Here is an 11839-nt window from a genome sequence, read left to right on the forward strand (position 1 = left end):
TAGCTTCAGCTTCCCAACCTGTGTAGTTTACACGTTCAAAGGCTTGAACTCTTTTACAGCGGCTTCAAGAACACATTTGCCAAAATGAGCCGATTCCTCAGAATATTTTGCTAACTCCTCGATTTGGTCAACACCATATGAAGCATTGGCTGACCAGTTTTTTATATCAATCCATAGCATGTTTTTAAAGACGGGGTTTTCAAAATCGTCAAATTTGTGTAGAAATATTGTTTTTAAGTTGGCTAAGGCATTTTTTTTAAACGAGACCTCTATTGCTTTTTTGTCTAATCCCGTCATAACCAAGAATGGTATAGTTATTCTCTCTTTATCACTATTCGAACGATGTTTGTCCTCCACTTTTTTAAAAATGATGAAGATAGCTCTCCGTCAATGACACGGAATGAGGCACGGGGTGACTTGAAAGCGTATCTTCGTCAATAGTGTCTTGGATGTTTAAAGCTACTTCACTAACGATTGAGGAAACATTATCTCACGCGGTTATGATTGCAGGCCACCGTGAAAGAAGTCGAGTAAACACAGTTCTGCGATGGCCTACAAATCTAATCCCTCTAACTTCTAGGTGACAACAAGTGGTTCTGCCCCCAGTGTTCATCGCATCAAGAAGCCGCAATTGAAACTCAGATTTCTAATTGCGGTAACTTCCTTGCCGTACAATTGTTAAGATCACATCAGTAAATAAGTCTTCTTTTAAAGACAACAAGTTGTCAATTGCTTGCTTAAAAAACATCATGTCCTAAAGGTACCATCTCACCCAACTGACGATGTGTCTTTCAACAACAAGTACAACTTGGTTGCTACCATTAACCACTCAGGTACATTGGGCCTTCATGAAGGACCAACAAAACACCTGGTTCAAATGCAACGATCGCTGTATTTCTCAAGCAGACACATTCCACTTGAATAATTCTTCGTCATACATACTTTTCTTCTCCAAAGGTTAACTTATTTGTATGTCACATAACAAATGGGGGAGGGAATCCATGACCCTAGCGATTTTATTTGCCCCAGCTGATTATTATGATTAGGTTGCTCAGTGCACCATGAAGCCGGGTTTGCTCACTCCTCTCTTTGTATAGAGACACTAAGGAGCACAGCAAGGGGGCTTGACACCATATCTTGTCTTCGGGCTTGATGATCCCACTTAATACCCCAGTCCAGTAGGAAGACAGAGTTTGCTCCTTTTGCTTTCAGGATTGACAATCCTGCTGCCCTTGGTAATTTTAGAAGAAGCTTTGCAATGGGGTTAGATTTTCTTATCTGGTCTTCATCGTGTTACGCCAACGCATATTACCCCAGTTACGACAGGCTGGTACTGTCATTAGGCAGGTCCACAGCAACAATTACCTGTGTAAGGCTGAGTGTTGGAGCTCCGTAACGCATGTGGAAAGCTACACCCAGGGTCCCAAGTCCTGGCGCACAGATAGTTGTTCGCTTTAACTTAAACACGTTTCGTTAAGAAAGATTTTAAATTTAGCTGTTTAAGGATATTCACGTTATGATAAGTTTTATTTATCTCATTTGTACCTATTTAATTCATTTCGAATTGCTTTAATATTTATTGTTCTCTGTTGTGTTCTGTCGCTGTTGTATTTTTCTGCCTCTTTGCGGTCAATGTTTTTAGGAAATCCTTGCAAAAAGGGGTATTTTGCTTTTTTGAAAAATCTTTAGAGGGTTGCACCTTCTAACTATAGTAGAACCAGCTGTTATTAGAGAAGAATTATCATTACAGCTAGCTGTTTTGTCACCTCATTTTCGATTGCCTTAGCTGCTTGCTTCATTTAGCTTTTTATCTTTCCAGAATTTTTTAAAAAATTGCTATAAAAAAATCATCAATGCTAGTAAAATCAGTCCCATTGACTGCATCCTTAACAGAATTTTCAATACGGTAATAGGCACAATGTATTTTGATAAGCCAGGGACGAGTACAGGCCACCCTAGTCATTAGGCCAGACTTTCTGCCAGAATTTACACCAACACCATCGGATCCAATATTTTTGTGTGGTAACTTCCTGATCGAGTTTTATTGACTATTTGTTTCATCAAAGATGCTGTGAATACCATTTTTTAACGAGAAATGCGTCAGTTCCATCAAACTCTAAAATTTCTAATAGCTGTGCTTCAAAATAAACTGGGATTCCTAATCCAATAAAAAATTAATTACTGATCGTTTAGTTCGTATTCCAAACAAAACAGCGCTTCCACTAGTCTTTTTTATATAAATTGAAATGGCGAGACAAATGTACCAGATATAAAAGAGACAAATGGCCCTAAGAATGAGGTTTACTGCTAACAAGGTTGTGATTACTTAATACATACTGTTTCATCCTGCTCTTGTCAGAACTATTTCTTTGTCGCTACCAGTTTCCCTTGCTTGGAGACCATCTGTTAATATACTTATAATTGAGCCATGGGTAAAGTCAGATACAATTTCCACATTTACCTAAACTGAACAATCAAAAGAGAATATCGACATTTTCACCATTAACTCAATGTTTTCATTGGTTCGCAAAATTTGAAAGAAAAAAGAAACAAAATTGTTCAAAAGATAGCGGCCACACGCTAGGTCGTTAGCGACCTATATCTGTTGTGCATAATACCCCATGGTTACCACTCCCAAAAAAAAGAAAAAAAAAGCGAACGGTAGCAATTAAATTCACGTTATCAACATTTATGAAAGACCGCTCACGTGCGATCTATTGTAAGTTCAATAAAAGAATGATAGTTTATTTTCAAGGTTTGCATTTTTTGTTATAAACCATAATTTTTAATTAAATAAACGTTTTGCGCGTGCGATGATTCGCACGCCTGAACAAATCTGCGCGTGTGTTGGGACGTGCGCGTGCGATCACACGGCTCTCACTAAATGGTCTGAATCAACAATTTACTACCATACGTCTAACATGTTTGGTGTAAGATCACTTCCCCAGCACAACGTATCAGTTTGGTGAACGAGGAGAACGACCTACTCCGAACTCTTAAGAACACATCAAACCCAGTTGCGAAAAGCAACTTGCAAAACCTTTTAGAAGATATGGCCAAGTTAAGGTCAATCTTTTCTGTCTCGTACACAGAAAGAACGACTGATTGCGATAAGAGTTATAAACGAACTGCCACAAGAAGGCCGAAGGCGCAAGAAACGTGAAGAGGACTGGGGACTAACAGAAGCGAATCTAAAAACTAAAGAAAACCTAACATCCTCCCCCGCCAGGCAAAAGAAAAAGCCTAAAATAAACCGTAAAGCATAAAAAAAACCTATAAACTATAAAATAAAATAAAAAGTTTAAAACAAATGTCCACAAATATTTACATGTTCTTGACCCTTGAAATGTTTGCATCGTCAACAAAGGAAACGTCTACCTTGGATTGCTGAAAATCTTCGTTCGATTTCACTTCGAGTGGAACGAGTTTGTTGATAGGTCGGTTGACGAATAACGTTTTTCCATTGCGTGCGTATCGAACTCTAGCAACTCGAATCTTTCCATCTGAGGAAGGCTTGATATTTTCCACAATTCCGACTTTCCATAACGTTCGTGGCCGTTTTTCGTCGTTTATTAACACCATATTTTTCACTCGGATGGTTTCACCACTTCGTTGAAACTTGGATCGTTTTTGCGATTCGCGTAGATTTAGCAGATATTCGTTGTACCACGATTCCCAAAAATAACGTAAGTTTTTTGAGATATCAACAGATTCTTCGATCGTATAAGCTTGTGTGTTTAATTTCCTACCAAAGAGTAAGTGATTTGGTGTCAACACTTCGACTCCTGGTTCGTTGTATAAAAATGTTAATGGACGATTGTTGATTACCACTTCGATTTCCTTGAGAATTGTTAACAATTGCTCGTAATCAACTCTTTTATGTTGCAAATATTTTTTAAGACATCTCGTAGTTGATCGCACCATTCTCTCAAACATCCCACCCCACCACGGGGCAGCTGGCAAGTTGAATTTCCATAAAATCTTTTTCTCTGCAGCAAAGAGCTGTGTTTCTTCTGAGATAAATGGCGAACCATCATCAGATATAATAACATTGGGAACGCCACGTGCACTAAAAAATCGAGATAAGCCACGGATGCATGTAGTCGCGGAATAATCAGGAACTAAGTCCAAGTAAATAGCTCTTGTCGAGGCACAAGTAAATAAAAATATCCATGATTTATACATAAGGGTGGCCGCGTCAACAGGAGCGTAGATACTTCGAACATAAACGGGACCAGCGTAGTCCAGGCCAGTGCAAGTGAAGGCAAAAATGTCGTTAACTCGTGCAGATGGAAGATCAGGTAAAGCTGGATAAGAATACGGTTGTCCATCGACAAATTTACAAAGTACGCATTTACGAAGGAGGAGCTTGATGTAATTTCGACATTTAGGAATTCAAAATCGTGATCGTAATTCGTTAAGTGTTTCGCGTAAACCATTATGTGCAACCGTTGCATGACAAAAATATACTAACAACGCAGTGAACGGATGGTCGGGAGGTAGCAAAATCGGAAATTTAGCGTTGTAGGAAATCGGTGCATTTTTCAGTCGTCCCTTACATCTATAGATCGTCTTGGAATACACGTAGATCTCGTGACAGTTGGTCAAAATCCGTTTGTTGCACCAAGGACTGTTGCGTATACCGGATCCATAATCGTTCAGCGTAGGCGAATTCATCGTTAGTGATGGTTAAGGAGAGTTGGCGATCCTCTTTCTTCTTCTTGATATTGTCAATAAATCGAAGTGCGTAGGCGGTGACACGAATCAGTCTTCTTAAAGATCTAAACTTAACAACATTAACGCAAATCAGTTCAATTGGGCTTACCTGTGTAGTGTGACTTACTAAATGGAGTACCCCCGTCGAAGAATCACTAGAATCTCTACAAACCCAATCAATATCACTACATCCAACAACACGACCAACTTCAAACCCGCGAAAATCAACATCAGCATTTGACAAAAAAACCGGACCACCGAACCACAAATTACTGTCCTTTAACTCTGACAACAAACAACCTCTTGAGATGATATCTGCAGGGTTTTCAGTGGACGTAACATGATACCAAGAGGAAATACAAACCACTTAGCGAATTTTATCAACACGGCGCTGAATATATGGCTCATAACGCTTCTGGTGATTTGTGATCCATGACAAAACAATCGTTGAGTCAGACCAACAGTAAACTTTAGATATCGGTAGAAGCGATGACAAGTGGTTAAAAATAACATCGATGTGGGTACTTAATAACCAGCATGCTTGTAACTCGAGACGAGGTATGGTTGGCGGTTTGAAAGGAGCGATTCGAGATTGTGATGATACCAATATGACACGACAATGACCCAACGCATCAATCAAACGCAAGTATGTGCAACAACCGTAACCCTTCTGGCTAGCATCACAAAATCCATGGAGTTCAACCAATGACGCATTTCGAAAATCACCATACCATCTTGAGACACACACCTCCAAACTACCCCTCATATCCTTAATAATGGCTTCCCATTCAACCAACAAGTCTGCCGACAACCTGTCCTCCCACGAAAGTTTAGCTTAACAAACACGTTGAAACAAGACCTAGATATAACTGGATTATTGATGCCTACTGTATCGTATATCGAGGCTGTATATCGTGATAATTCTCTCTTGGTTGGTATGCTGGACACTGAAGATAAAAGCTCCTCCATAGAGAGGTTTATAATGTCGGTATCTTTGTGCCAGGTCAATCCTAACACTTTCGTAACATGATTGGATGATGGTCGATTGTTAACCATAAACTCTAAAGATTCGGAATTTGATTCAAATTTGCGTAAATGAAATGACGCCTCGGCCAATCGTGATTTGCATGTGTTGAAAAATTTATAAGCTTGACTATCGTTATCTGCACCACTAGTTAAATCATCCACGTGTAACGATTTCAAAAACGATGAAGCGAAATCCGGGTCAGAATTATCGTACGAATGAGCGTGAATAATCAGAGTGCTCGATAATAAAAACGGCGACGATGTTAATCCGAAAGCTAAACGACAAATGCGATAGCTGCAAAGTTGAGCGTCCATGATGTTACTCGGAGTTACACTGTCAATATCTTCAAAATAAATGAATCTAACGAACTCGCGAAATTCTGAGTCTAACTCAATCTTTAGAAAGGCCTTTTCGATGTCGGCGATAAAAGCAATTCTTTCGGCTCGAAAACGCAATAAAACTCCTAGTAGCGGCTCAGTCAAAGTAGGTCCTGGATGAAGACATTCGTTAAGAGATGACCCGTATGTTCTAGCGCTAGCGTCAAATACGATCCTTACTTTAGTCGTTGTTTTGTCCACGCGTACAACCGGACGATGGGGTAAATAATGCGCTTTTTGCCAGGGAAGTTCTGTACCAATTTTTTCAATGATATTCTTATCGAGTTGTTCCTTTAGTATCGAGTTGTAATTACTTAAAAGAGAATCATCTTGAGCTAGCTTATCTCTCAAACGGAAAAATCGATTCAAACAAAGTGCATAATTATCCGAAAGAACTTCGTACTTTAAATGGAAGCTTCACTTTATAACGACTTGTATGCTGATCAAAGGTTATAGATTTGTTATAATCGACTACATCAAATGAGTGTTCTATTTTCGACTCTTCAAGCGGAAACACATGTTCAAAATCAGAAGCTAGTGCATTAGTCGAATCGTTACGTTCACTTTGTATAAATAAAACATGAGATAATAAAACAGAGTGATTTGCAGTATAATCGCGATTGGACCTTGCTCTCCTCTAACAACTTCATTTTCTATAAACGACCAATAAAAATCAGCGCCAATGAGTATATCAATACCTAAAGTAAGGTTGTTCGGATTGTTATCTGCCAACCGTAAATTTCGCAAGTGAGAAAATGTTTGTTTAGCAACGTCGATATTTTGAGAAGAAACTGGTGCGCATATATCCTTTACAAAGCAGCTTATGTCGACTTCGGAATTATCAGAAGTTTTTAAACGCAGGGTAACCTTCTCAAGCGTTTCTTGAGAATTCTTTTTACCAAAAGTTGTATTGAGATGTTATCTTCGCCGATAGGACGCAACTGTAACCGTGATTTCAATGCAGGTGTAATATAAGAAAGTTAAGAACAGCTATCAAATAGTATTCTTGCTGATTTCGAAATGTTTTGTGCAGAAGGATTGGACACATTTACATAAGCGGTTTGCAACAAAACACTTTTAGATAAGTTACTGCCTGCGAAGCATGATGTCGATCCGGGATTATCCTTATCATCGTTTTCTTCATTATCATTAGATTGCTTTTTTGGCGCACAAATAGAAAAGTGATGTCGCCTTTGGCAGTTAAAACATTTGATTTTTGACATACAAATTTTTGCCATGCGTCCAGATCGTAGCCAAATGAAACACAGTCTTTTCTCCTTGACTATATTACGCTGATTACTTCCAAAGAAATAAGCTTTCGCATATGTGCAGAAATTTATAGTTGTTTGTTACCGTATCTTTCTTTTAGTAAATATAACGCTACTTCGTAATTATTGTTTGTTAACTTTGTACCCTCTAGTGTCGATAATTTTTGTATGGGTGACAGAGAATCATTTTTGTCAATTGCGCATTCAAAAGAATCAATAAAAGTTTCCCAATTTGAGGGTTGGCCGTCAAATGTTTTAATTTCTATACGAGGTAATTTTACGTTTGATGCTGAAGCACTTGAAATAAAGCTTCTTTCTGATGACGCAATTTTATCGATGAAAGAATCAATCTTTCTGATTTCAGTTTTAAACATTATGCTACATTCTGTGGATAGTTGTTCTTCAGCATCTAAATCTGAATCTTCCTTGTCTAATAAAAAGTTCATGACAGCTTCGTCCAAAGTTTTCAATTTTTCAAATTTTTCACTTAATGTATTCTTAAACGATAATATTTTAGAATAGTCCGCATTTTCGGTATCTTTGATTTTTTCTATTTCAGCGTTAGCTTTGTCAAACGCAACAAAAATGCCCCTCTTAACCGTACCTCTCGACCTTTCAGCTTTTCTTAATGTATCCATGTTTCCTTAAGCGCAAAAGACAAAATGTAAATAAATAACGTCAAGTCAAAACAAACCTCAAAAACAACGTAAAAACATCAACCAATACCGTAGTATACCAACTCAAAGATTCAAACAATAAAACAATAAAACCTCTCTTACCACAAACAAACCAATGTAGAGAAAGTGATCTCTCCGAGGGCTCCAATTTTCTGTCTCTTGCACAGAAAGAACGACTGATTGCGATAAGAGTTATAAACGAACTGCCACAAGAAGGCCGAAGGCGCGAGAAACGTGACTGGGGACTAACAGAAGCGAATCTAAAAACTAAAGAAAACCTAACACAATCTGCCAGGCTTGGGCTAAGCATCCCTATTCTCGCAAACATTCAACCTTAAAAGATCCTTCACACCATGTACATTTTCAGATCTCCTTGGATTGCCGTCAGCACCAAATCTAGCTTCAGCTTGCTTCTTCTAAGCTGAAATTCAACATTATCGTAGAAGTGCTTTTTCTCCTGGGCTGAACTAAATTCTTACACAGTTTATAAGACCACTGACGGTGGGAAAGACCTTAGATTGTGAAGGCTTTTTGTTTTTGGTGACTGAAGAGTGTGTGTTGTTTATTGGTTAAATGGGTCTTCAATTGTAATCTCTAGACGATTGATAACTCCTTTCGAAAATGGAGCGTGGCGGATTTCGAAGCATAAAAGTTGACTGGGTGGTGAAGTGAATTACTTGTTTAAGTTTGAGATGATATGTAATGGTTTTTTTGGGTCGCCGTTGCTGGGTTCCATGTCTACCTTTCTAAGGGGCGGTTGCTTGGTCAGCCCAAGCATTACGATACGATTTCACAAGTGTTCATGTCTAAGGTCAGAAAGCTTTTTTGTTTCCAGGTTTGCTGCTTTTCATTCTTTGTCACAACCTTTCTAAGGGCTTGGTTCCAAGTCTACCTTTTTTAGCCCTGGGTTCTGTGTCAGTAGGTAAAACAACAACGATACGAATTGTAGTTGTTGACTCTTCTTTTTCCAACGTTTAACAAAAGTTATTGGTTTTGGCGGATGGTGTCAATGAATGTGGCTAGTGTCAATGAATGTGACTGGTGTCAATGAATGTGGCTGGTGTCAATGAATGTGGCTGGTGTCTTGCAGGAGGCAGGGGTTGCCTACTCAATGACCTGCACCAGATCCCAAGAATGAGTGAATTTCACCAATCCTCATGTTTCCAGATTGATAGGTGTTTGTTCCAGTACAGCCGAAATCCATTAGCTTTTCGATAATCCCTGTAAAGGGGAGAATGCAGAAGTTTTCCAGTGGCTTCTTATTCTTTGAAGAGAAACCTCCTTTTTTTCATTAACATATATCTGACTTAAAAGACTAGTTATATCTGCATTGCCATGTAGTTACTCCTATTCCCTTTGACAATTTTAGCTGTGTGGTGTTTTTGCGCATCTTTAGAAATATTAAGGCAGGTAAGGTGTGTCAAGTTAAGGCACTGAGAATATTGTAAACGTTTTTTGTTAGTGCCACCCCATTCTGAACATTTCGCGGTAACTTTTCGATTGTGTGTACCAGGACCTTGGTTAAGTTCAATATCAATGAATTTGGAGAACTTTATATATAGCTAACTTTATTTCCAAACTGATGGCTTTTATACTTATAGTTTTATTTAATTTACACTTCGTAAAATATGTGTATATCTCAACACGCCATATATATAAGATACTGATAATTTTAAAATAGTGACTTCTGCGGTAGCCATGTTTTCAACCACCCCCTTGTCATTAACAACATCAATATGACCATATGACCGTTAAGTTGCAAATGATTGTGACAACACTGCAGTAATCTATATATAGTACATGCAATACAATTTGATAATGACATGTTTTAACAATCCCGTTACAACCTCACTAGGAAGTAGTAACATTGCCCTCACGGTATTCGACTATCATATTTTTTACAACTTGCTTCTGATGTTCTTCAGCCCTTCGAATGGGATTCCTATTGAGAACAGCTGTAGCATTATTTGTCTGAAGAAACTCAAAGGGAAGCAAGGGACAGCTACCTTCACACTCACATTTTTTGTTGCAGAAAGAGCAACAATTATGCCCTGGTGACAAAGGGATTATTGTATTGACATCTTCATGAAATGGAGGGAATAGAGCTGTCCTTACGCAACCTTGCGTTCATTACGAATGTAAGCCATCATAGATTTGCTTATTCTTCTCTGACCTTGTGAAAATGTGTAGAGTATTGCGTGACAAAGTCCAGTGCAAGCTCCATAATGGATAATATACTTAACATTTTTTTGTATTTACACCGTATCCCAAGGAACTTGCAGCAACTTCAAACCTGCTCACACCAGTGGGTAAAGTTTCTTTCTTTAGCATCTTTTGCACATGGTAAAAAATAAATCCGGACAAAGACACAAAACGACAAAACAACATAACCTTAGGTGCATCAAGACCTCTTACTAAAATATTAATAACCCATCTTAAACTTTCAACATTTTCGCGGTCAGGGATGTCAACGATTGTGTCAAACGGGATGTCAAAACGAATGTTCTATCTATCACTACAAGTGGATTTGACAAATTACAGCTGCTGAATAGTTGAGTGAGATCAACATCAACTGTTGCACTGTGGGCAAGAACTGGCAAATTTTTAAATAAATATTGATCTCATCTCACTAATTCTACTAAATGCTTCACGGAACGGTTCATCATTTCTGTTCGCTGCTACACCCTATATAGAAAATGATTTCATACTTTTGCGTTAGTTTGACACTGGTATAATCAAAATATAGATAGCTAGCAATTATTTGTATATAAAAAATAACACATCGCAAGTTACTTTGTGAACTTCGTCCACAAGACAAACAACATTATCCACCACATATTTACTGCATAAAAATTCTCTCCACTTTAAATTATCAAGCCACGACTCTGGTGTACCAAAGAGAATATTGTACTCTCCACAACATTTTTTTTGAGATAAAGCCACATCCAACTTGGAAGCCTTCAATCCCAAAGCAAACAACGAATTTGCTGAAGCTACTTAATCTTCTATCTAAAACCTAAGGGAAGAAGATGCAGTTCAAACTTCCATAAGACGTGGGAAACACACACAACGTAGCTACGCCATTTAACACATTTAGTAGAGCCTGTAACTGTTTTGGCTTGATAGAAAATTTAAAGCTAGCTAGTGCTTGTGCAACAGTATTAGATTCGTCTGGTAACGTCGCCATGTTGAAAGTAATGATTTATAAGCGCAAAAATCAGTCCCACTATAATATAATAAGTGTGCGTAATATAATTATTTCTTTAGGAAGTGTATCCACGGACTACAACACCTTATGTAATTATTTCGAGAGAATATAAACCAATCAGAGAGAGGCAGTCAACTATTGGCTTCGGGTTGGACCTGTCTCTCTTTTATGTGAGAGCGTAAAAAAATACAGCGCAATAGCGAAAGCAGGAAAGAGAGGCAGGTATCCTTTCTACTGCTACCTGAGCTATTTCATCAGCCTTAATTTCAGGCATGTATCTGTATGCAGCAGCAAAAAAAGCTAACTCTGTGCATTACACACTGAACAGTTTGCATCACGTCTTCTCTACAGCCAATATTTTCGGAAAGTGTCATTCTTCTATTGAGTACTCTACCTGCACCATGAATATAAAGTTGGTTAAAAACAGGAGATTGTCCCTCAGGAGGTTGAAAATCCCCAACATGACGAAAGCATGTTGGTCCACCTCCAGGTCGAAGATTTGCTGCACAGGAACCAAACGAAACTGCACTATTATATACTTACGTATATTGGCTTGAAAATTTAGT

General features: G+C 38.3%; 2 protein-coding genes across 2 annotated transcripts; both read right to left on the bottom strand.

Moving 5' to 3' along the window:
- Positions 1 to 3209: 3209 nt before the first annotated feature.
- Positions 3210 to 5482, bottom strand: LOC130630038 (uncharacterized). Its single transcript, XM_057443437.1, has 5 exons — positions 5128 to 5482; positions 4644 to 5031; positions 4471 to 4561; positions 3329 to 4368; positions 3210 to 3243 (listed from the first exon to the last, which is right to left on the bottom strand). The coding sequence occupies exons 1-5, from the start codon at positions 5480 to 5482 to the stop codon at positions 3210 to 3212; spliced, it is 1908 nt and encodes a 635-aa protein (XP_057299420.1).
- LOC130630039 (uncharacterized) lies at positions 5479 to 7343 on the bottom strand. Its single transcript, XM_057443438.1, has 3 exons — positions 7173 to 7343; positions 6679 to 7011; positions 5479 to 6522 (listed from the first exon to the last, which is right to left on the bottom strand). Exons 1-3 carry the CDS (start codon positions 7341 to 7343, stop codon positions 5479 to 5481), a joined length of 1548 nt encoding a protein of 515 aa, XP_057299421.1.
- Between the last annotated feature and the right edge of the window lie 4496 nt (positions 7344 to 11839).

The sequence above is a fragment of the Hydractinia symbiolongicarpus genome, chromosome 2 (assembly GCF_029227915.1).
Source record: "Hydractinia symbiolongicarpus strain clone_291-10 chromosome 2, HSymV2.1, whole genome shotgun sequence".
NCBI classification, from domain to species: domain Eukaryota; kingdom Metazoa; phylum Cnidaria; class Hydrozoa; order Anthoathecata; family Hydractiniidae; genus Hydractinia; species Hydractinia symbiolongicarpus.